Genomic DNA, 26,367 nt, shown 5'->3' with positions numbered 1-26,367 from the left:
CTAGATCCAACACTCTCATATCATGAGAAAATGTTTTCCCCTGAATCCACCATTCAAAGTTGTGAACCATTTGTTGACAAGACATTTGCTGACCATTAGCAATTTTAATTGTCATTGTGGGAACATTATGAACTGGTAACTGTAATTTCTCCACCAAGTGTGAGTTCAGGAAACTATGCGAGCTGCCCGAGTCTACTAAGATCGGCAACACTTGATTTTGAACCAAGGCTCTTAAGTGAATTGTGCCAGTATTACCCCATCCAGCTAGGGCATTAAGAGACAGAAACATATCAGGATCTTGTCCTATATCCTTCACATCCATTACAGCCTCAAGCATTTCATCTAACAAAAGAGCCTTATGATCAACAGTTTCCACCACATTAACCTGGGCAGCTGGAAGTTGGGCACACTGATGATTAGGGCTGTACTTTTCTCCACACTTGAAACAAAGTCCATGAATCCTGCGGTACTCCTTCAGTTGCTGAGCCTTCCACAACTCCCCAGTAGAGAATTTTAGTTTCTCACCTCCCTTACTTCCACCAGTCCTGAAGCCCCACTTCTTCTTTCCTTCTGCAACCTCCCCCATCACACTTTCATTTGCCTTGGCCGAATGATAGGCCTGACTAACAGTCTCAGGTAACCTGGATAGCACATGGGTCTTTAGAACATCCTTCAACCCAGCAACAAAATGTCCTACCTTCCAAACCTCCCCAAGCTCAGTCCTGTCATACAGTTTAACATTGTACAACAGATTATCAAATTGACTTTTTGTACTCATCCACTGTACCCGTCTGCTTTAACTCGAACATGGCATTAGCTTTAATGTGATGAGTTCCAAAATCAAACTCCCGGACCACAGCATCCCTAAAGAGCTCCCATCCGTGCAAACCCACTCTCTGCCTCCAAGCTTTATACCAGTGAGCTGCCTTTCCCACAAGATTCAATGATGCGGCTGAAACCTTAAACCCAGCTGGAATCTGATACATAGCAAAATATGTTTCACAATTGTCTACCCATACCCCAGCGTCAGTTCCATCGAACTTCGGAAAGTCCATCTTAGGCATGTTTCTCCTAAACTGATGCTCCTGGTTACCTCCCCTGTTCCCTTCCCCAATGTTTCGTGCATTTATTTCTTCAGTCTCAACCCTGGGTGGTGGTGACGGAACTGGATTTGGAATTGTTACCTGAGGTCGTTCTCGAGTCACCGACGAGGTCCCTTCCAGCGTCCGGGTTGGGGTCGCGATCGGAGACGGTGCTCCCCGCCGCACCGCCTGCGAGACTTGAATTTGCTCGTGATGTATTTGCCCCAAGGATTCCATGGACAAATCCACCTTGGTCTGCACCTGATCCAGTCTCTCCCCCTACTTCTCGAGCTTCTTATCCATTGCCTCCAGTTTCTCGTGGATCAACCCCATGCGCTCCACCTTTTCTGCCAGTTTTTCCACCGCCGCCAGCAATCTCTCTTCCATCTCACTCATCGCCGCCACTACCTGCCTCACCTGGACTCCTTGTTTAGCGGGTGTCGTGGTGTCCCTCCTCCGAATCCAACGAACCCTCGAACAGATTTACGGCGACGAACCCTTGCGGGTATCACCAACTGAGCTATGGGAATTTTACCGTCGGATTAAGAAAGTGTGAGGAAGCGCGCACACGGATTGCCTTGCTCTGATACCATATGTTATACCCCGCTCGCCGACGACGAGAAATTCCGCCGCGAGCCGCCGGGCACAGTGTGAACGCGTGAGGATTTGGGGGTGGTTGCTCCTTTTCTTTCTTATTTGACAATCGACAAACATAGTTGTTCGACCCCTTCATAATTTAAACCCCTTTCCTGGTCCACAAGTCAGACACAGGTTTCACACATACATAAATACGTATCCCCTCAGCGAAGGCGTCTAATGAGAATCCGCCTTTGCTGTTTCTTCTTCTTCTTCAGCACTTCCACCTTGTCAGCCGCCGATGGCACACCAGCCGGTGTGACACACAGCGTCACTCCACTCACAGCCTCGCCTTCTCCCCCCCCCCCCCCCCCCCCCCTCGAACGCGCTACTCACCGGGTCGAAGCCCTAATCGAGAGCGATGCCGCGTCCCAGAGGCAGGAAGCGTGCGGCGGCGGCGGCGGAGGAGGAGGATGCGGCCACGCGGGGGAGGGGGAAGCGTGTCAAGGCGTCGCCCAAGCCGGAGACGGAGGCGGAGTACTTCCCCGAGAAGCGGAATCTGGTGAGGAAGGCTTCCCGATTACCCTGCTCCGATGCGTGCTTTCCGTATCGCCGTTTGGGGGTGGGGGGGGGGGGGGGGGGGAGCTGTGATTGGCCTGGATTCGCTTTGGCGTGGTCGGGTTAGTCCAAATGGTGGTGGTTTGCCTTTCGCTGCGTGTGCCGCTCAAATACCGAAATTTCATGGTTAACATGTGACTGGATTTAGCTGGACTATACTGGTTCCCCATTTCATTAGGAAGGATTTTCGTGTTGAGTGCTGTGCCGTAGAATTACTGCATTGTTGGTGATGAGAAACAAAATCTAGCCACGTTTGTGTGGGATTTCCTGTTGTTCTAGATCAGTGCTAGCAATGGTTTTATTCTCAAGTGCTTTGCTATATGGGATGATTGTCTGAACAATATGTCACAGTGAACTTTGAGATGTCATTGGAATAATGAAATTGCAAAATTTGTTGCAGGACATCCTAGTTTTGTGGCATTTACCGTATGATACCATAAAAATGTGGCTTAGCCATACGATACTTTGGTTTTGTGGTCGTTTGCCCAGACGCGCTCTGGTCATTATTCTAACATATCCGGATCAACTGGAGAGAGAATTTTTAGAAAGGATGTTTGTGCACTTGTTCAACCTGTTTAACAATCACAATCAGATCACAAAAGATTATACTGACACTAAATTCATCTGATCTAGTACTTTATTTTTCCGCATAATGCCTCTTGTTTTGACTACTTGATCATTTTTAGATGTTTGTCAATGGATGGCACGAGGGTAAAAGCGCCATTTATAAAATTTAATCTCTCCAATTGAGCCAGATGTGTTAAAATAATGACCATAGTATGTTTTGGCAAGTTAACTTCAAACCGGCATGATCTGTGGTGAAAACACGTTTTTGTGGTGTCCTACAACAAATCCCATAGAACCAGGATGGCCTGCAACAAATTTTTCCATTAATGGAAGCAATCCTAGAGTAATCAATTATTTGGAAATGTGTGTGATGTGTTATAAAAGGAACTTGTTGGACAATGAATTTGTCTTTGCAAACAGGCAAAAAGGGTACATATAGTTCTATGCATACACTAAACAAGGATGCTACATTTTTTTTTTTGTGTGTGCGTGTGTGGGGGGGGGGGGGGTAGAAAATACAAGTAGAACACGCAATTGTTCAGCGAGCACAAGTTAGAAAATTTGCAGCAACAAAATAAAACCATCTGAAATTCTCTATGGCAATCATTCATTTCTAGTTGTTCTACGTGTGATGACCATTTTTAGTGCCACATCATGACTTTTTATTTTCATTACCGTCCTTATATTCATTATTTTTATCTGCTATATTTATTTTGATGCCTATGCATAATGATATATGGCCTTGTTCAGGAAGATCTTTGGTTGTCAGCCTTTCCTGTTGGGACTGAGGTTTGTGTGCATTCCATGGGCTCAACCTATTTCAATTTTTTTTCAATTTACTGTTGAGTCTGTCAATGATGCAAATTTTAGCATACATAAAGCTGTATGTTATAGGCATTTGGCCTTACTGCTAACTGCTATTTATTTCTTGGCCTGTCATCTGCAGTGGGAAAATATTGATAAGATAAAGGAGTTCAACTGGAACTTTGAAAATTTGGAGGTATGATGTGCAGATAGTCTTCCAATACTACTCTTTTTTGGATATTAGTATTACACTTGCTTTCAGCATGACATATGATTTAATGTTGGTGATCAGAAAGCCCTAGAAGAAGGGGGAGAGCTTTATGAGAAAACAGTTTACTTGTTTGGAAGCACTGAACGTAAGTAGTCTTACTCTCGCACTTGTTCTAAAAATTAACTCTCCAATTCGTGATACACATACCAATGCGAGTCGGCCTTTTTTCAAGTTGATTAGTACCAAAGGTCATTTGTTTCACCATGTGTGTGTGGAAAAAAAAGTTTTCTTGTCTTTCTATATCCTTTTAATTTATACTTGGGATGTACCGAATTGTTAAATAATTATTGACAGTTTATCTGACTGGCTCATTTCCATTGGCATGCAGCTCAACTATTGGGTGTGAATGGCGAATCAAAGATAGTACTTATTCCTATTGTAGTTGCTGTAAGTTCACTTCCATTCTCTTGACCTACATTACTGGAAAAGTACATCTAAGAAAATGGTCCACATTGACATATACACTTAAATTGAACATTTATCTCATGCTTATGGCATCTCAACATCTCATACCATTTGCAACATACTTGATGACTATGTTTGTACTCCCTACATTTGTTATTTTTGAATAATGCCAGTACCCAAAGCTTTTCTTTTTCTTGGTTTTTCTGGTATACTGCTAAAAACTTATTTGATGTGGGATCTCTTTGTTTCATAAAACCCTAGATGACCAACTTCCAGGTCCTTACTGTATTGTTTTACTCCAATATTGTTTTGTTTGCTCCTTAAACAGGTTACAGTGCCATTGGCAGTTGACTTTTTTAAACCTCACTAACTTAAGTATATAACTATTTACTTGCTGCATGTTGAATCTCATTTAGCACCTGTTTTACTCTTTTCTGTGTTGCAGGTTGACTGTCCTTTTCCTCCTTCAGATAAAATTGGTATAAATTCTGTCCAAAGGGAAAATGAAGAGATATTGCCAATGAAAGCAATGAAGATGGCCTGGGTGCCTTATTTTCCGCTAGAGGACCGGTACTCTCATAGTATTTCTTAACATTCTTTTGGGAACCTATATAATTACCTTGTTCCCATCATTAGTGGGTAACCTTCTTTTACCAATCATCATTTGTAGTTTTGCATTTTGCTCATGCTTATTGTTTTTTGGTTCTACAGGCTCAGTAGGATTGACAGTTTGAAAACAAAAATATTTACTCTTGGCTGCACTCAGCGGAGGTTAGTATTACTCATGCTGTTCTTTGTTCTCACTAGCAAATCATGCTCGGGGGCATGTGTTTCTGTTTCTATCCTTCTTTTGTTTGTTAGGATGTTGTCATCCAGAAGCATGCAACATAAATCCACTGTTCACATATTTCCCTATATTTTTCTTCTGACATTCCAGTGTATCCTCGTCTGTACATGTTGCAGGTCTGCACTGAGGCATCTCAAAACCGAACGAGTCAAGCTGTTTGACTACTGCATGCCATGTAAGCTGACTTGGGATTATTATTTAAGTGTTTTGTGTGTATTAAAAAATACCTGTTTTCGTAGGATTCTTTGAATGCTTGTAGAGTCTTTCCTATTTGAATTTTTTCATTATATCCTGCAAAACCCTGTGGTGTCTCAGTTAAACTGTTGCAAATGCGTCAGTCATGGGATAAGAAGCTTTTCGCAAGTCATTCCCATGCTGTTTCAGTTCAAAAACAAAAAAAATGTTAATTTCATTGCAATGGGTGAATTGGCAGACAAATTTACATTCGGCCAGAGTGTAGTAGCCTTTTGACTTTGATGGGCTTTTAGCTGGCTGATTTTCATGTGTTGGATACTTGGATGGCTAGTATTTATTTGCAAAACCACAAATGGCATGTATATATGGTTAATAACTATTGGTTAAAACTGCATCTTGGACCACTGCCTATTTGATACCATTTACATATCCTGTCTTGACTGTGGGTCGGAGTGTCTGAGGTACTTCTTCCCAGTTATGTAACACATTGCGTAATGAACTGATCTTCAGTGGCGTTTGTGCCTTTAATATTAGTAACTGTGGTGCAACCATAGACATACCACATAAATCTTGTTATAAAATGTTGGAGCATGGCAAGGTCAACAATCATGCGAAACAACAAAAGAGGTTACTCAAGTCCTTCCGTAGCACAACCTGAGGTCTTAAGTTGTCTATAATTCCTCATGATCAACTGTTTTATTACATCGTTTGATTTATATTATTACATACATATGATGTGAAATGTTTTAAGAAAATTGTTGAGACTTGAAAGTAATGTGATCTGCCAATGAACCTTGTTCAATGATATTGCAGATTATATGCCACTAAATCCTCCTGAAAATGAAGATGATACAGTTATCAATATCCTATATCCTTTTGAACCACCAGTAAGCTTCTTTTAGTATGTTTTTCATTTCCAGTTTTGCCTAAACAATCTTTTAACACAGCTGTTTGTTAATGTTATTGAGTCCTGTGATCAACACATACTGTAACAAAATGACATTTTCTGTAATCATCACATTATGTGTAATCTGCAAAGTAATATATTTTTTTACTATAGCCTATAATTGGGATGTTTGTTCATTAAGACAACATTTAAGGAACCTCTGACCAAAATGCAGCTGTAGCTTCTCTTCATTTTCATTGATATAAGCTGCAGTGAAACAAGACAGAAAATGTCAACTCAAGCTGTAGCTTGTGCGAGAAGATAAATTTTATCGTATATGCAGCTCGAGTTGACCTTTTCTGTCTTATTTCTACGCACCTCTAGGCTTATGTTGGTGATGCTTCATTTGCACTAGCTTTTGAGGTCAAAACCAAACCGCATGCTGCTGGTGGCCCCTGCCAACTTTGACGAAGCACTATCTTTTGACTTTTACTGCTGTTATCCTCATACTAGCATTCCTACAATGTAGTTACCTTCATCATGATCAGTTGGATCAGGAGAGATTTTTATTCCTATTAATCTGATTGCCCTCCTAAATTGGTCCATGTATGAGCCTGAAACACATCAGCTCTGCCCTTTTTTAGGCTTATCAACATGGTTATCACTTATCAATGCATTGCTCAAATTGTCGAGGTGGTCTAGACTCTAGAGAGGTTGCTACTGCCATTGCCTTGCCTAAAGAGATTGGTTTGGGGGTGGGGTGGGACGGGGGGCATGGGAGGCAGATCGAAATGGGGTGGAGTTTGCTGTTGAAACTGCTGCTGCCAACCTAATTGTCATCACTGAATTTTTCGTACCTTCTTACCATCACTTCTTTTTAGCTGCTCCATCAGCAGCCTGGAGAGCGAGGGATTGCCTTTTCCTCTCATTGCTGCTGCATCAATTATTTTCTTCCATAATTGCTACTGCGGGCTGATTATTTTCTAACTTCTGCTGCATGCTTATTAATTTCCTCTTAATTGCTGTTGCATACTGGTTATTTCACGCAAAATCTAATTGCTGCTGTTTGTTAGCTTAATGGGGTTGTTTAGTTGTCTGTGTAATTGCCTAGGCGTCCAGGTTCTGTTTTCATGCTTATCAGGCTGGTCACTTCTATCCATTGGTGGAAATTTTAATTGTGATGTTTTTCCTGCTATTGATGCAAATTTTTGATTGCTCTGAAACGATAAGGTAAAATGACTATACCACTGCCCATGCTTAGTTAATGTCAACACTGAAATTATTAAAAAAAACTTAGTTAAATACCTCTATTTTTGATCTTTTTTATATTTGCTTCCACGTTTCAGTATGTTGTCGAATAATTTTGTATTTACTTTGTACTGTTTGTTGCAGATATTTTGTGAGTTTAACTGGGAGATGGATGATTATGAGGTTTGTACTAATTTGGTAGTTTTGCTCTGGTTCTACCTTTGGAAGTAACCTGTGTCTGGAGTCATTCTGTTGAAATGCAGGACTTTGCTGATGAGAAAGTTAAAGAGGAGGGGCTACCAGAGGATGAGAGAGAAAAAATGAAGGTGCCTGTTATTATTAGTATTGCTTAAGCTGTCAGAAGAATAGTCGGCTTAAGATATGATAATCAGCTCACTGAGTTGTCCTTCCTAACTAGTGGCACATTTCTTTGGCAGGAATTCCTAAAGGAGAAGGTTAGAGAGAGAAAAAGAGAGCTGAAACAGGTCAGTCAACTGAAATGTTAATTACTTTTACCAGATGTCCAGATGTTTTAATGCATTCAAGTGCACTCATTGTTTTCAAATCTTTTGCAGGCTAAGGAAGCTAGAAAGAAAGCTATTGATGATATGGATCCTAAGATCAAAGAGGCATTTGAAAATATCCAATTTTACAAATTTTATCCTGTAAAAACTCTAGATACTCCTGATGTAAGCAACGTAAAGGTATGTGATATCGCTCCTCGGATACTTCTTGGAACATACTACCATAGTACCAGGTATATTTTGTCTTGGATTTAACCCTGTACCTATTGTATCGCAGGCAAGGTACATCAATAGATATTACAGGAATGCACACCATCTGATGTAATTGCATCCAATCGTGCATTTTCACTGAGCATTGCCAAAGAACTGAGCTGTCAAACATGGCACCGAAATTTTGGAAGCCGTGGTTGATTTGCAATGGGTTATGTGCGGGCTCAACGGTGTCGGATCTGGTGATGGTGGCGCTAATAAAAAATCATATTTTGTCGCCAGTGGTCATGGTGCTGATGCTGACTGTCATGGAGCATGGATAGTGGCTAGCCTAGTGGCCCCACTAGTCAGCTGCTACGTGCTATATTTGCCAGGCAAGTTGGTTTAGTGAAAAGAAGCAGCGCCATCCATGGTACTCGTCCAGTCCGCGGGATCTCGTGTCGCGAATTCACGAGCAGCCACGGTCGAAAAGGAGAGATGCAGGATTGCAACGCCGTGCGCCGTGCGTGTTGTGACACGGCATCTTAATTTCGCACCAAACGAAGGCGCAACCTTAGCTGGAGAAACTTGCAGGCTACCTGAAGCTTGAAGAGTTCAGATCAATTGGTCAACTGAAGATTAGTTTACACCTGTCACCAATTGGTTAAGCTTCTCTTTGATTTGTAAGAAGCATAGTAAATTTTGATGATTTCAGTTCTATAGAAAAAATCCGATAAAAACCTTCGAAACTAAGTATTAAAATTGAATTCTATAAATCCTTCATAACATTTTTATGGGATGAACAATCCTATAAGGATTGTGGGAAAATAAATAGCATGAGCTCTTATGTAGTCTATCTGTTATTCGATTCTTGCATTTTTAATGTGGTTTACTCAAACGATCATTTCTTATGTTTTGTAATTTTTTGTTTTGCAATTTCGTTCTTGTTTAAATGTGTGTTTTTTTAAAAAAATATTTTATCTACTTTTTAATCCGTATTTGTCAGGAGTCCTAACTGAGATTTCGTTTTGAACGCGGGCAAGCCTTGGCTGCGGCCAGTTTTCGTCGGTGTTCTTGTATGACTTCTCTGGAGTCTGGCCAACACCAATCGAGTAGCTTGCCGATTTACCGGATTGCAGGCCAACAACGTACGCTTCGATTGCCTCCCTCCTTCGAGCTCGAGCAAGACCATAGCAAATCCGTTTTTTGTTTTTCTCTGCGATACTGCTCCCGCGCAGCAACGTGAGTAGCCAAACATGATCAATTGCATCATCCGTAGCTGCGCGCGGCTCCTGCATGCGACCAGCATCAACACAGAAACCTGAAACCTCCTCGCCTGCTGCAAGACTCTTATATGCATGTTTCCATTGTAACTACTACTCCTTCAACCTCGTATGCATGTGTCAGGTCCAAAAATATTTATATTTTAGACTGGAGGGAGTACAATGTTACGATCCTGACTCTGCTTCACAATGAACTCGTGGCTGAGGAGGATTAGAGGAGAGATTCGGAGAGGAATTTGGGAGAAAGAGAGAGAGAACGAGGAAGAACAGAGGGGAAGATAAAAGCAGGAAGAGAGATTCGATTTGAATGTTAATTGTTGATTACAAAAGTACGCTTTCTCTCTATCGCTGCCGGCTTATATAGCAATGCGCCATCAAGCCTCTCTCCCTCTCAATGGCCCAGCCAATTGCTACTGGGTCCATGTACTCTCCGGAAACCGCTTGTTGGGCTGCCGATTGCGAATGGGCCGCTTCTCTGGTTGGCCCATGTCGTGCTGATCGTTACGTCCAGCTGGTGAAGTCGCCGCCGTGACATACTACTACTCCTGCAGTACTACTACTGCTCATCCTACACGAGCTGCAGGTCTATGCCATGGAACAAACACACTACTGGCATGCAAACACCTAACAAATCTATGCAATGTCCAGGCTTTCACGGTGTGCTTTGCTTAGATGTCATTCTTTCTTCCCGAGCGAGCCAGGTGAGAGATTTAACTCCACGTTAGCCTCTCTCGTTGCCCTGTGAAGAACGTGAAGACAAGTTAGAGTAACAGATTTCTCGTCAGAATTTGCAGGGTTGGTGACGCATAGTCCCGTGCTCAGTGATGCCAGCTAGTGGAGGGAGAGGGGAGAACCGGAGAGGGATCTCGTCGTCATACGTCTCATACCCGTGCTCCACAGCACCGAGCACCGGTGGAGAAATCGTTTTTAGTTCCGGTTCGTAACCCCCTATAGTCCCAATTTTTAAACCGGGACTACGAATCCGGGACTAAAGATCCCTATCTTTAGTCCTGATTCAAATACCCGGGACTAAAGATCGATCTTTAATTAAATATGGGAGCGGGCAATAGTTTTTTTTTAAATACTTACTATTTAATCTCTAATTTATTTTCTCCCAAATTAGGTGGGATGCATATTCCTAAATTAAACCCTAAAATCAAAGTACCATCCCAAATACACAAATCAATCAATCATATACATTACAGAATATACATCCCAAATCAAACTCCAAATCAAAGAAACATCCCAAATACACAAATCATGTACATCTCAGATCCATACAATGAGATTCCAAAAAAGAAATTATACATCTCAATCCATACAATGAATCACAGATTCTTCATCTCAATCTATACATGGATCACAAATTCTTTGAAAAAAAAGAAAAAAAAAAGAAGCAAAGCCACCGGCCGACTGAGCCGGCTGCCGCCTCCCCTCCTCCCCGGCGGCCGATGCTCGGCCCTCCGCGCCGCCGCTTCGCTGCGCCGGCCGCCGCCGCGCCGCCGCGTTGCCCTCCGCCAGCCGGGCCGCCTATCCCCTCCTGCTGCACACACAGGATTGAGTTGGGAAGGGGAGTTGGGAAAGGATAAGAAGGAAAAGAGATAAGGAGGAAGGGGAGAAGGGATGAGATAAGGATTAGAGATGGAGGGAGAGAGGAGTTTGTGTGGATGAGAAAAGAGTGGATGAGAAAAGAGGATAAATAATAGGGATTATATAGTGCGTTTTGATCTTTAATTCCGGTTCGTAACATTAACCGGGACTAAAGATCACGTGATCTTTAGTCCCGGTTGGAGTTACGAACCGGGAGTAAAGATCTTTACTCCCGGTTCGTAACTCCAACCGGGACTAAAGATCCTGGAGGGGCCTGACAACACCTGATAGCATGCGGTTGGTAACACCAACCGGGACTAAAGATCACGTAGTCCTGTTCTACTTATAAACCGAGACTAAAAACCATCTTTAGTCGTGGTTTTTACTGCAACCGAGACTATTGTGGTTTTTGGTCGACCGGGCAAAGATGGTTTCTCCACTAGTGGAGCTCATCGGCTAGGAGAGGAGGGCGATGAGGTGCCATCCTCGTGGAGCACTTGGGCCGCGCCGGCAACATCGATGTTGCGCCGGCCGTGGACTAAGAGGAGAGGTACAAGCTCAACAGGGTGGCGACGGCCTTGACCTGTCCACAGCAGCAGCAGCCTGACGGCAACTGCTTTGAGCCCTCCGTCCATCCACAACTTGTGGATCTCATTGTTACCGTCTAGAGGTGAAGAAGGAGATGAGGGAGAGGTGCCGCCACCTGCCTCGATCCGCCTCCGTTCTTGTCGTCATCATCGCCTGAGAGAAGGGTAAAGTGGCGCTGGCGTTGAGCTGCTGCCGTCCTCGCACAGCGCCCTGACGATCAGCCGCCACCGCTCGAGGCCAAATTTGATGAGCCCTAGGCCGGATCTGCCGAGCTTGACGGTGCCATCATTTGCATCTTCTCTTGTGGTTTCTGGGCCAATGAGGAGAGGTGGCACTCCGCCCCCGACACTTTTCAAGGACGCTATCGCCACTTGGGTCGCCCCCACCGCCGCTTTGCTCGGCGACGCGGCTTCCTCCACCATTGGGGAAAGGAAGAGAGGTGAGAGAAGGAAGATATTGTTGGGACCCACCAAAAATAGTCGACTATGTAGCATGTATCTTTACTGGGGCTTCAGTTAGGGATGAAAACGGTTAAGAAAGTTTTCAGATTCTAGATGTGTTTTCGGAAACAAAAAGTGTTGGTCGGAATTTTTTCGGAAGTGGAAAAGAATTCAAATTTTTTTTCTCGGAAACGGAAACGAATATTATAAGGCTACTATTCGTCGGAAACTTTCCGGAAATGAATTCAAATTTTTTTTCTTGGAATCAGAAACAGAGTATTTCTCATATACAATTGATTAGCTTCAGCCTTATCTACTCTAAATGTTTGGACTTATACTATGTATTGAGGTGATTAATTAAATAATTTTTTTAGTCCAGTACTTTAGATTTTTCTTTTGCCTAATAAATTTTTAAATTTTTATTAGTCCATGTCATACTACTTATAGTTATAGTTATAGATAAATATAGTTCTTTTTCCCCAAGAAAATAAAGTGTACAACTAGTTGTATTATTATTATTATTGATAAAAAAATAGAAACATCGATTTATTGTTTTAGAAAAAAAATATTGAGCTACATCTGTTCCTTGATTTGAGAAGTTTAGTTTAAGGGTTTTTTATATTCCGATAAATATTTGTTACTGTATTCGCTCCGTTTTCGTATATGGGGTTTCCAATTTTGAAAAAAAAAATATAGAAACGAAAACGATAAAAATGATTTCCGTCCGTTTCCAAACTGTTTTCATCCCTACTTGATCATAGCTGGTAATCGAGGCCCAGCAAGTGCGGTACATGCACTTATCACGCTAATAGTATCAGCTGAGTTCGGCATATATAGCAGCAGGGAACATCAACTTCCTAGTTCTCCATTAGCATATACTCCCTCCGTATTTTAATATATGACGCCGTTGACTTTTTGACTAACGTTTGACCATTAGTTTTATTCAAAATTTTCGTGCAAATATGAGAATATTTATATCATGGTTAAATAACATTTGATGATGAATCTAGTCACAATAAAATAAATGACAATTGCATAAATTTTTTGAATAAAACGAATGATCAAATATTGGATAAAAAGGTCAACTGCGTAATACATTAAAATTAAAATATAGAGGTAGTACCTCGAACCGCTAAAGTCAACGGCGCCGTTGCACGTGGGCCGCTCTGCTCGACGCTGACGAGTAGCGGTGCCGTCACCGCCTAATGCCAGACTTTCTTGGCTGGTGGGAAAAGGAAAAGAAGAGGAGATGAAAAGTAAAAAAGTGGTACTAGTGGGACCCACTATAAGCGACCTGCACCGTGAAACATGTAGCTAACATTGTTCTTAGTCTATGTGACATGTGAGGTCCGATAAAACACTGTGACGCCCTACTACTACCCTTATGACTCCATACAGAATACTCTGCCTATGAACAGCTCCAGGATCGTTACAGTACTGTGCGGTGCCATTGCGATATGCTCAGGGGTGGATCAACAATGGGGGCGGCGGGTCTCGAGCCCCCACGAAGACCCCACTAATTTTTTTTTACCATATAGATGGAAGGGGACTATAACTCTATCTAGTTTGCTCAGATCTTACTATTATTTTTTTTATCCGCCGTATATACGCTGGTTCAGCACCATTAGCAAAAGAGCCCAAAGTAAGCCTCTGTCACTCTCGTACCTACCACGGCCGAACCATCACGTTGCTCAAACTGGCGTGTCGCTTTATCCATTAAACAACATGTGGATCCACCCTCTTACTATCAGATACACATGCATACGAGTGGTAATGTAGCTAAGCCTTGAACCTATAAAATTTGAGGGCAGGTCTGAAATAGGATGGACTGAATTAATATATTTTGAACTAAAAATATACGAGGACTAGCTAGGGTTGTGAAACTATCCATAGCCTAGACCAATTACCACCCCTACATTCATCCATGTATTAAAACATCCATACTATTGGTGAGTTCAAACCTAGGGTGCGTAACCCATTCCCTCCACGTGAAAAAGAGTTAGCTCATTAGTCCTTGATTAATTTAATACTAGCTGAACAAACTCGAAAAACAGGTTAATATGATTTTTAAAATATTTTTTAGAGATTTTTATAAAGTTAATATACCGTTCAGTAATTCAGAAAGCGTGAAACAAAAGAGCATAGACTGGAAAAATAAAGTGCACACAGCTTATGTGTTGTGTACTGGTGTACCAACCAAAGGCGCATGCACGTACACGTGTACACAGGCATGATGGACACACCCATGCATCATACACGGCCATGTCTAACATGCTGTGCAGTACTACCACTTTATCCGCTCTAAAATATAAAAATATAGTATTAAATTAAATATAACTTTGATTACGATATAAATCTGGATAGAGCTTTAGTATTACGTTTTGATATTTTTAGATGAAAAGAATGGTAGTCAGTTCAGTACAATACTAATTACATGTGACACCGAATTAATTTTATATACTAAGGTTTCTCCCAACAGCAATAAGTAGCGGCCGGTTTTTCTAGTATTACCAAAACTTGTCTCTATTAACCTGATAACCATTAAGTGTGATGCACCGAATAATTTTGCCTTATTATTTTTCTCCCTAGATATACGACGAACAATAAAAATACATAGCAATTTAATTAAATATAAACATAGGTATAAATAACTATTTAGCAGTCCATCGGAATATTGGAACTCTCTAAAGGACCTACATCTCTCACAACCATATTGACCAAATCCTCCAAAACGAATAATAAAACCATACTTTGTCTAATTATTAGTACAAGGATATTCTAAATAGACCAATGTCTTATAAGCAATTTTATCGATAAAACTAAAACAACATCAATAGCTTGCTCACTTTCACAAAATAGTGTATAACTGAAATGAGAAAAATATATGCATAACTAGACCTATATGATATTTAATTAAGGATTAAAATAAGACCATAAGAGATAGCAAAATATACCCGATGATGGATCCCATGACACATGCATTGGTGATATATGTGAAACAAATGGACGATGTAAATTAGGGTGTAAACTTTTTAGCGTAACAGCCGTCTTATAATTTATTTTAGGCCCTATTTAGTTCCCAAAATTTTTTTCCCAAAAACATCGCATCGAAACTTTGGACACATGCATAAAGTATTAAATATAGATAAAATGAAAAATTAATTACACAGTTAGGGAGGAAATCGCGAGACGAATCTTTTGAGCCTAATTAGTCCATGATTAGCCATAAGTGCTACAGTAACTCACATGTGCTAATGATGGATTAATTAGGCTCAAAAGATTCGTCTTGCGGTTTCCAGGCGAGTTATGAAATTAGTTTTTTCATTCGTGTCCGAAAACCCCTTCCGACATCCGCTCAAACATTCGATGTGACACAAAAAAATTTCATTTCACCAACTAAACAGGGCCTTAGTGCAAATTTCATGGCAGCCCGAGCTAGAATACTAGGTCCAACAACTCTTGCCGGCCAAAGCCCTGGCAGTAATTTCCAGCCCGAAAGGAACTGAAGATTTACAATAGTCCAGCCTAACAAATTGTCAGCCAATACGGCTTCCCTGGTGGCTCAAGACACGTCATTCCGATCCGTTTCCGGACCCTCAATCCGAAACAAAAGAAAAAGTGAAAACAGAAACAATGTGAAGGTACAACATGGCACACGAGCTAAAAATGGCCTGATGCAGGAAGAATGTTTTCCTGACGACGAGCCGCGAGATCACAGGAACCACAACAAATCTGAAGCTGCAGACAGGGCATTTGCAGTTTCCCGTGTGTCTCTTTTAGAGCGGAGGCAGAGACAGAATGATCAGCTGAAGTGCATGCGTCTCCTCCAGAATTAGCCCTAGGGTACAATGTGAGAAAGAGAGAATTAAGAAGTTTGGTTTCTGCGTGTTTACAATGTGAGAAAGATGCAGGAGAAGAGATTTTACTATTCCGGAAGCTGGTAGGAGAATTTTAGTCTTTGCGTTTACAGCCGCTCCTTCAAGACCCAGTACCCAATAAATCCACTACTTAAATGACTTTCTTTAGGGATTTCTACATAGGATTTGATGTCCTAAGATATCCTGTTCTCCAATAGGTTAGCTGGTTAGGTAAGACAGTACTCCCTCTAATAAAATTAGTGGCACCACGTGGAAAATTACCAAACTTTTCTCCTCTCTCTCTCTCCCCTATATGACAGGTGGGGCCCACCTGCCGGCTCCTCTTTTCTTCTTCCTCTATACCACCTCTTGACGGTCGAGCACCTCGTCGGGACGCAACGAGACGGCTTTGGCGCCGGCGCGGTGGATGGCGGCAAGGTGGCTGGACGAGGGTGCGGCACGATCCCGGTGACCGGCGGCAGTGGCACGAGTCGAGCCGACGGCGGAAGATCGAAGCTCGTCGGTCGTGACGGACCAGCGGTGACGTGAATCGATCAGCCGACGACACGGGGACGATGTCTGTCCAGGAGGACGATGACGCGGCCGGGCCGGAGCCGGACAGGCTCCGGCGCCACGACTCGTTCTACGGCGACGCAGAGAAGGTCTCCAACGATAAGAGCCATGGCACCGGGGTCAGCCTCTCAGCTCTCGCCATCGCCGTCTCTCTCGTCTCGTAGCCTGCCAGGCACAGCGACACTGATGCCTGTGTGTGTTGGTGTGGCGCGCGCATGCAGGAGAACTGGGCGCGGACGCTGCAGCTGGCGTTCCAGAGCATCGGCGTGGTGTACGGCGACGTCGGGACGTCGCCGCTGTACGTCTACTCCAGCACGTTCCCGGACGGCGTCAAGCACCCGGACGACCTCGTCGGCGTCCTCTCCCTCATGCTCTACACCCTCATCCTCATCCCCATGGTCAAGTACGTCTTCATCGTCCTCTACGCCAACGACAACGGCGACGGTGAGCTCGGATCAGCTCCGATCATCCACACGTCCGTCCATCCGTCCAATCCAACCTGTTCAAATTCAATGATCTCGATCGATGCAGCAACCATGCATCACCATTGTTCTCAATAATCTCTCTTGTACATGTTCTTGGTGCATTACATGAACTTGCGTACTGCTGCAGGTGGAACATTTGCGCTCTACTCGCTGATATCGCGGCACGCGAAGATCAGGATGATCCCGAACGATCAGACGGAGGACGCCAACGTGTCGAATTACAGCATCGAGGCTCCGAGCTCGCAGCTGAGGAGGGCAGAGTGGGTGAAGCAGAAGCTGGAGTCCAGCAACGCAGCCAAGATCGCACTGTTCACAATCACGATCCTTGGCACCTCCATGGTCATGGGTGATGGGACACTGACGCCAGCGATTTCTGGTAACGATCGATCGATCAGTTTTTGTTTCCTGCACATGGATAATATGTGTCAAACTGTCAATATGTGTATATAGATTTGGAGAACAGTAGAGTACTGATCTGTTGTGAATGGATGATGTTCTCTTTGCAGTGCTGTCTGCAGTGAGTGGGATCAGGGAGAAAGCCCCAAGCCTGACACAATGTGAGCACACCAAAGCACTTCTTAATTAGTTTCAGTTTTAACATGCCACATGTATCAACTTAATAAAGGTATTAATAGTAGGGAAAAAAACACCAGGTTTGTTCTCATGGTCTACAAATTCCTATATCTCTACTATTTTAAAAATTAAAGATGTTTTTGCTGGTGCTTTGGTACATTATCTATGTATGAATCGGTTTTTAAGTTCGTTCGCTTTTGAAAATATATATTTGTATTTTGAGTCGGTTTTTAAATTTGTTCACTTTGGGAAATACAAAATGAGTTGTATAAGAAATCTCTTTAAAAAAACTCGCATGCTAACTTGAGACGATCGGACTCCTAACTGCAGCTCATGATTTTCTAATATATATATATATGTATATATATATATATATATATATATATATATATATATATATATATATCCAAACGAATTCCAATGATGAAATTTCACCTTAACTAAACCGTATAATAATAATAATAATAAGATTAAAATAGCCTTCACTCGTTGCAGCGCACGGGCCTTTTTTCTAGTTAATAAAAAATCCAAGTAGGTATACAATTTTAAATATAAAAAATTTGGAATAAAGAATAAAAATATGAAAAAAAAAGAATCCATGTACATATACAATTGAGGGAAATCCAAAATTTGGAATAAAATTGAAAAATAATTAATATTAAGGTAAGAGTCCATGAAGAAATACAATTTAGGGAGATTACAAAATTCGGATTAAAAATTAAAATATAATTAGTACTGAGAGTGAGAGAAGAGTCCATGTAGAAATGCAATTTAGAAACATCTAAAATTAAGATTATAAATAAATAATATTAAGATAGTCCACTCATAAGTAAAATTTAGAAATACCTAAATTTAGATTAAAAACATAAATATTATGGACAAAAGAGTTCTTGCAGGAATTCAATTTATTAATATTTTCAATTTAGATTAAAATAAATAATTTTAAGAGAGAGGGTTCATGTAGAAATTTGAAATATTTGGTTAAAATAAAAATTACTGTGAGAGTATTTCATGTATGAGTAAAATTTAGAAATAATCAATTTATAGATGAAAAATAAATATATTGAGAGAAAAGTGCATGCCTTTGCTTATCTTGATTTGAGGCTTTTCTAGGGTCCTATGAGGTGAACATAGTTAGAAATATATTATTTAAAACATGTTATAAACAGTCATAAATATACAATATAATATTGCTATCTTTATAAGGTGGAAGAAGATTATTAGAGATACTAAGAAGATGCCACTAATAATCTAGAGGTGAATAAATGTAGGGAAGAAGATAATAGAGATAATAAGAAGATGCCACTAAAAGTCTAAAGATATAGATAGAGGGAAGATAAACTAATACTCCCTCCGTCCCAAAAAAAAAGGCAAACTCTGGGTTTCCGTGTCCAACTTTGACTGTCCGTCTTATATGAAATTTTTTTATAATTTGTATTTTCATTGTTGTTAGATGATAAAACATGATTAATATTTTATGCCTGACTTGTCTTTTTAATTTTTTCATAATTTTTTCAAATAAGAAGGACGGTCAAACATTGGACACGGAAATCAGGGTTTGTCTTTTTTGGGACGGAGGGAGTATACCATAAAGTTTATATACTTTCGATTTGTTACATTATTAACAGAATGCTAAAGAATCCATCATATTCGCTTTATGAGTATATGAATTACTATTAATCATAATATAAGATATTGGTTAGTTAGTTCAGCCATAGTTTAAGGCCTCGTTTGTTTTGGCTCCAAATTCTCACTCCAGTGGGAGCTGGCTCCCGTGGGAGTTGGAGACCAGCTGAGAAGTGTTTGGCTAGCTTTCAGCTCCAGATCTAAAATTGAACAAAATGGAAAAAAATGCAATCCCCAACTCATGAAGCCCTAGGTCGACGTCACGACATACGCCACCCATCGCCGGTCGCGTGTAGTCCTTGCATGTGCCGTCCGCACGCCGCCCACCACCCGCTACCCTCACGCCATCCCCGCACGCGCCGCCTGTGGCCAGCCGCGTGCCGCCCGCCGCTGGCTATGCGTCACCCACGCGCCTCCAAGCCACCGCCCGCCACGCACCGGCCACGCGCCGTCCCGTCGGAGCGCCGCCATCGACCCCGCCGCCAACCGCGCCTGCCCATGGGAGAGGTAAAGGTTGAGAGAGAGAGAGAGGAGAGAGAGAGAGGGGGTGAGGAGGTGAGTTTGGGTAGTTAAGTGGTATTTTTGTGTAAATATGTTAAAAAATTAAAGGGTAGTGGGTCTTTTGAGTTGAAGTGGAGCAGCAAAAATCCAGCTCCAACAGCGTAGTTCATTTTTTAGGGTAGCTCTGCTAACTCCACTCCCTAAAATAGAGGATTTGGACAGTTTGGCATAGCTCTAGCTCTAAGTAAGTTGGAGCTGGGAGCTAGATCTGCGCCAAACGGGGCCTAAATGACATATCAATATTTTTTACAATAAAATATGCTAGTCGCACAAACTACTGGCCACCAGAGAAGTCGTCACTGCATGTCAAGCTTGTTCTCAATAGCGTCTGAATTATTTTTGCATTGTCGTTTTTGCTACAGTGCAAGTGGTGTGGATCTCGGTACCCATCCTGATCGTGCTGTTCTCGGTGCAGCGGTTCGGGACCGACAAGGTGGGCTACTCCTTCGCGCCGGTCATCTCGGTGTGGTTCGCCCTCATCGCCGGCATCGGGGCGTACAACCTCGCGGTGCACGAGATCACCATCCTCCGGGCCTTCAACCCCATGTACATCATCGATTACTTCAGGAGGAACGGCAAGGAGGCCTGGGTCTCCCTTGGGGGCGCTGTCCTCTGCATCACAGGTGACCTCACTTTGACATAGCTAGACACCTCTTGTTACTAAACCAAGCTAAGGCCATGTTTGTGCAATGTGGCAGGCACGGAGGCCATGTTTGCTGACCTTGGCCATTTCAACATCAGGGCAATCCAGGTAGTATGCCAGCTTAATGAGATCCCAATCTCTTCATTTGGTCAGTCATCACGACTGAAATTCTTGCATTGTTCATTGCGTTAGTTCCTTCTGAATTGCAGCTGAGCTTCACCTGCGTCCTCTTCCCCTCGGTCGCGCTATGCTACATGGGTCAAGCTGCCTACCTGCGCAAATTTCCGGAAGATGTTGGCGACACCTTCTACAAATCCCTCCCAGGTACAGTAGGCATCCTTTGGTCCCTTGGAATTGAACTTCTTTTTCTTTTGTTACATTTCACTTGGAAATGCATGTGAATTGGTGGGTGGGTGGTCTGATCTGAAATGTCATGTGCAGCGCCGCTGTTCTGGCCGGTGTTCATGGTGGCGATCATGGCGGCGATCATCGCGAGCCAGGCGATGCTGTCGGGGGCGTTCGCCATCCTGTCCAAGGCGCTGCCGCTGGGTTGCTTCCCGCGGGTTGAGGTGCTGCACACGTCGAACAAGTACGAGGGGCAGGTGTACATCCCGGAGGTGAACTTCCTCATCGGCGTCGCCAGCGTCGCCATCACGGTGGCGTTCCAGACCACGGCGAACATCGGCAACGCCTACGGCATCTGCGTCGTCATGGTGTTCTCCATCACCACCCACCTCATAACGGTGGTGATGCTGCTCATCTGGAAGGTGCGGCTGCCGTTCATCGCCGCGTTCTACGTCGTGTTCACCTTCACCGAGTTCCTCTACCTCTCGTCGATCCTCTCCAAGTTTGCCGAGGGCGGGTACCTCCCCTTCTGCTTCTCGCTGGTGCTCATGGCGCTCATGGCGACGTGGCACTACGTCCACGTGAAGCGGTACTGGTATGAGCTGGACCACATCGTGCCGCCCGACGAGATGGCGGCGCTGCTGGCGCGGCGCGACGTGCGGCGCGTCCCCGGCGTCGGCCTGCTCTACACGGAGCTCGTCCAGGGGATCCCGCCGGTGTTCCCGCGGCTCGTGGACAAGATCCCCTCCGTGCACGCCGTCTTCGTGTTCATGTCCATCAAGCACCTCCCCATCCCGCGGGTGGCTCCCGCGGAGCGCTTCATCTTCCAGCGGGTCGGCCCCGACGCCGGCCACCGCATCTTCCGCTGCGTGGCGCGCTACGGCTACACCGACCCGCTCGAGGGCGCCAAGGAGTTCGCCGCCTTCCTCCTCGACCGCCTCAAGGTGTTCGTCTACGAGGAGGCCGTCTTCGCCTGCCAATGCGCGGAGGACGGCGGCGGCGGCGGCGGTGGCGATGACGACGGCGTGCTGAGGAGGGCGGAGGAGATGGCGGCGGAGGAGAAGCGGTTGATCGACGCGGAGGCGGAGCGAGGGTTGGTGTACCTGATGGGGGAGGCGAACGTGGAGGCGGCGCCGGGGTCGTCGTTGATGAAGCAGATAGTCGTCAACTACGTCTACACTCGCTTGAGGAAAAACCTTAGGGAGGAACACAAGGCGCTGTCCATTCCTAAGGACCAGCTGCTCAAGGTTGGGATCACTTATGAGATTTAGGGCCTGTTTGGTATAGCTCTTACTTCGAGATTCTTATCACATAGAGCTAGACATGTACCGAACACTCGTAATATCCTGGATAATACATAGAGTAGAGCTGTCGGTCCGCTATATACTAAAAATTACACTACAAAGGATGTAGCATCAATTCTACTTCTACTCAGTAGTCAGTTCTGCTCCATTCTTGGAGTAGGAGTTGTACCAAATATCCCTTTAGTCACTTTTTTTTTCTCTTATTTTTTTGCATTTGTTTTCTGGTCTACCTTGGTGATATATAATGGTGTATGTTCTAGAGTCATTTTAGCAAACGAAGCACTACTAGTTGTTAATTTGAGTACTAGATCACGTACGGATTGCGCAAAATGGTCTCTTTGAGGATAAAACGATGAAACTCAAAAGAGCAACAGATCTGTCACAATTCATACAAACAAGTTCATTCCAAAAGACTGTAATCACCTCACAGAGGCAAGCAAACCGTATTCCAAGAGGTTGATAGTTGTCATGAATACTTCTTTTTAAGATAATGGAATGATCCCCCGATATTTACTTCAAAGAAGCTACAACCACAGTTGTCATGAATGCTTGCATACCTCAGAACCACCATCTCGTCCTTCAACCTTCATATCACTAAGGGAGATAGCAGTGCAAGCCACGGGCTAGCCGGGCCTGGAGTGCCATGTATGCCCAGGTACTCTATTGGATACCATGTCCACAATGCATGTGGCCTTGGGCCGGTCTAAATATTTTTGAGGAACAGAGGAAATCACCCAGCCCACGGCGCTTGCCACCCAGCCGTTCTCCCTGGTGCGAGCCCCCTCGAGCGAAGCAAAGACCAAGTGGCTGCGTTTAGCTCCGCGAACTTCAGTTGGCGACGCGTATTACCCACGTTTCGTCGAATATTCGGTTTGAGGGCGTGGGGTTGAACGCCACATCGTTGCATTATGAAGGCCCTAATGCATACTCAAGGGACATAACGCTCCAAAAATTCAGTGGGCACTGTCCAGGATGGGTTACATAGGGCAGCCCGGGTGACGGCTTTTGGCGCTTTACTTGTACTTCTATTTGGTGTCACTGAATGAACTGCCCCAGGCCTCCAGTCGTCGTCACACCGCCGGCCGCCTCCAGCCATCTGCCAACCATGGCTTCGGCCTTGCCACGAGATCGATCGATCAATGGGAACATGGCCTAAGCCGCCTCTCACAGCGTGTGCCGCCTCCCGCTGTCCTTGCGGCGCGCACGCTGTCCGCTATCCCTTCTCTGATTCTCCCTACGGGGGTAACCACGGGGATTAATTCACCGCGTGGTGATGGGGGTGGGTGAAATGTTGCCCCATGGTGATTGGTGGGGACGGGGACGGTGAAATTTTAATATCACGGGAACGGGGACGCAAATGTGACCCCCGATGGTGAATTCCCCGTTGCCATCTCTAGGTCAGACGAGGCGAGCAAATCCAAAATACCATCGCCAGATAAATCACCATACAGTTGGACTTGAACCGTATTATTTACGATTATTATCAGATAAAAACATAACCACAGTGATTTGTGATGGCTGCAACTCTATTTTTTACAGTTGAATGTATCTTTTTTATACACCGTCTTGCCCATTACAAATTTCTAAACTTTTAGACCACCTTGCCTCATTTTGCTGCAGCCCTTATCTTAGAAGTGCGCCAATAAAATATAACATAAACTGAACTTTAGAAATGCCTAATGGACTATTTTATTGGCTTTGATCCCATATATGTCCCATTGGACAGAAAGACTATCAATAGGGGCCCCCACGTCACTCCTACAGCAGGGGCGACACAGACGGTGACGTCCGCTGCCGCACCACCATGCCCACCTCCTTCCCTCCTCTGCCTCGCCACCGCCCGAGCGGACCGCCGGAAACCGGCTGGCCACAGGATGGCGGCGGTGGCAGGGCCTTCCTTTTCTCCCCAAGGTCGAGGGTTGGAGCCCATGACCCAAACTAGATCCAATGCGGCGATGGCCGTAACGGTGCTAGGCTAGAGTCGGCGCCTTGAGGGGCCGGCTGCCAGCGATGAAGAGGAGAGCGGTGTTGAGCAGGATGACAACGATGAGGCAGAGTCGACCAGGGCAACGACGGTGAGGTGACACCGCTAAATCTGGCGTCCCTTGCCAGATCCGGCCTCCCCAACACGGGAGGCCGGCTCCCAAACTGGAAACGGTGATGAGGTGGAGGGGCGGGGTAGGAAGGGCGCGATGTCGACGACGAGAGGTAGGTGGAGGTTGTGACAGCGTGAGAGGAAGCGGATAGCGCCGGCTAGGAGCAGAGCGGCGCCGGTTGGGAGCAGTTGATCCTCCCATTGACAGGGTGGCTACTCCCAACTGAGGGCTAGTTTAGCGCAGAGGCGTGGCTGACAGCGACGGTAGGCTTGTGCGGCGCGAGGAGGCGCGGCGCAAGCAGGCGTGCCCGATGGCGGTAGGACTGTGGGAGGCCGACTCGGTGGCCGTTGGGAGGCCAGGGACAGCGTGCATGCCACGGCATGGCATGCTGGCCGGAGCTTTGGTGGCGGCAGGAGGCAATAGGACGAGGTGGCAGCGATGCAGATTGGTGGCCTGTGGTGGTGCTGTGAGGTGGGCGTTGTAGGGCTACGTCGGGTCCTAATCCTGACGCTAGTTCTCTTGTGGCAGCGCCTTGCCACTATAAAATGGTCACATTGGTTGGCTAGTGTGGGGAGACTGGATCCAACTACAGGGATGGATTTGGAGCGCACTAGATGTTGAGCTCCTACTACTGATGGTCCTTAAGTACCAAATTCGACCGTCAATTCCTGCATAAAATCAAATGAAAGAATATAAAATGAAATACCAAACTTAGAGGTAGTGATTACTACTAACCATTTCCATAAGTCTTGGTGAATGTTTGTATGCATGTGAATTATGGACGAAAACCACCTGCCATGCGACAAAATACACCTCCGGACACTCAGAATGCGATTACATAGATTGGAGGGTACACATGTCAATCAAAACCACCTATAATTAAGCCCCAACCAAGGTACAACATGTTAGTGGCCGATCAGGCATCCCCCTAGCCGAAGGAGAGGCCGGGAGGTGACCTGTGACATCCCAGCCCAGGGCTTAATAAGATTAATAGAATACTCATATTAACAAGTTACAACTTCTTTTCCGGAAGCCAATGTCCAAAGAACTCCAGGGTTAAGCGTGCTTGGCCCGGAGTAATTTGAGATGAGTAACCGACCGGGAAATTCTTCCCGTGTGCGCACGAGTGAGGACAAAGTGTGCAGAAAAGACCTGTGTTGGTCTGTGAGCGCAGTCACGGGCGCGTGTGTCGCAGTTGCGCAGGCATGGCCTTGGGTTGATCGACGGGGGCGTCGATCTCTCTTAAGCGGGTGAGGATGTGACATCCTAGCCCAGGGCTTAATAGGATTAGTAGAATACTTATATTAACCGTTAAGCGTGCTTGGCCTGGAGCAATTTGGGATGGGTGACCGACCGGGAAATTCTTCCCGGGTGCGCACGAGTGAGGACAAAGTGTGCATGCTTGGCCTGGAGCAATTTGGGATGGGTGACCGACCGGGAAGAGAGTGAGGACAAAGTGTGCAGAAAAGGCATGTCTTGGTCTGTGAGGGCAGTCTATGACCTATGAAAGCTACGTCGACCGAACAGACATTGGCTCCTCTTACTATCTACTTCCACGTGTACACTCCTGATGATTGCCCAATGGCGGTTATGCGGGGTTCCCGGCCTAAAGTTCGGAGTTCTCTCCAGGGGAGTTATGAAGGACTGCCGGAGTTATCGGCACTCTCTCCATTGGAGTCTCGGAGGAGTGCCGGAGTGTCAACACTTTCTCCATCTTGTTCCTTAGTAGATGCTTCTTTTATAAAGTAAGTATTTGAGATTTCTTTATGTTATTTGGTTAGTTTATCTAAGTGAGATATATTCTAATCCGTGCAGATTCATCGCTTAGTATTTATATTGAGTGCTCTAGTATAAGACACTGGATAAAGAAGGAAATTCTTGGCCGAGGCTAGAGTAGTAATCGATAAGGTAGACGTGGTGTCTAGGTTAGACGTTACTTTCATTTGTTATGTGCTCCACGGAAAGTGAGGTAAGCAGCAGGTGGTGACATCCATGTTCGTCCTTTGCATCCCTCCACGTTTGGGTACATCACAGAGCTCAAGACCGGACTCAGCTTAGCAAACCAGGGGTGGGCCGGTAACCGAAGCATTCCGTAGGAATCCTCTTTATCCTAAATCTACCATTTAGTTGTTGTCCTTGGTTGAATCTTGTTCATAGATACACACACACGTTCATTGTGTTCTATACCCTT

At 44.6% G+C, this 26,367-nt stretch overlaps 2 protein-coding genes across 3 annotated transcripts; both read left to right on the top strand.

Moving 5' to 3' along the window:
* Positions 1-1,914: 1,914 nt before the first annotated feature.
* LOC127763610 (protein HEAT INTOLERANT 4-like) lies at positions 1,915-9,281 on the top strand. 2 transcript variants are annotated; one of them, XM_052288375.1, is made up of 15 exons: positions 1,915-1,991; positions 2,037-2,220; positions 3,594-3,632; positions 3,790-3,843; positions 3,940-4,003; positions 4,247-4,305; positions 4,769-4,893; positions 5,035-5,094; positions 5,287-5,345; positions 6,179-6,252; positions 7,644-7,682; positions 7,763-7,825; positions 7,937-7,984; positions 8,075-8,203; positions 8,301-9,281. In XM_052288375.1, the coding sequence occupies exons 2-15, from the start codon at positions 2,080-2,082 to the stop codon at positions 8,346-8,348; spliced, it is 1,002 nt and encodes a 333-aa protein (XP_052144335.1). In that variant the 5' UTR covers positions 1,915-1,991; positions 2,037-2,079; the 3' UTR covers positions 8,349-9,281. The 2 variants fall into 2 exon arrangements, with proteins under 2 accessions (XP_052144335.1, XP_052144334.1); XM_052288374.1 differs by having other exon boundaries at positions 1,933-2,220.
* A 6,986-nt stretch (positions 9,282-16,267) lies between these two features.
* On the top strand, positions 16,268-22,298 carry LOC127761756 (potassium transporter 20). The gene is made up of 8 exons (XM_052286083.1): positions 16,268-16,662; positions 16,765-16,987; positions 17,156-17,404; positions 17,535-17,585; positions 20,151-20,411; positions 20,487-20,539; positions 20,641-20,755; positions 20,873-22,298. Exons 1-8 carry the CDS (start codon positions 16,546-16,548, stop codon positions 22,045-22,047), a joined length of 2,244 nt encoding a protein of 747 aa, XP_052142043.1. The 5' UTR covers positions 16,268-16,545; the 3' UTR covers positions 22,048-22,298.
* The last annotated feature ends 4,069 nt before the right edge of the window (positions 22,299-26,367 follow it).

The sequence above is a fragment of the Oryza glaberrima genome, chromosome 2, assembly GCF_000147395.1.
Source record: "Oryza glaberrima chromosome 2, OglaRS2, whole genome shotgun sequence".
NCBI classification, from domain to species: domain Eukaryota; kingdom Viridiplantae; phylum Streptophyta; class Magnoliopsida; order Poales; family Poaceae; genus Oryza; species Oryza glaberrima.
Note: the sequence above shows the minus strand (reverse complement) of the source record. Positions and strands in the feature narration are given on the sequence as shown.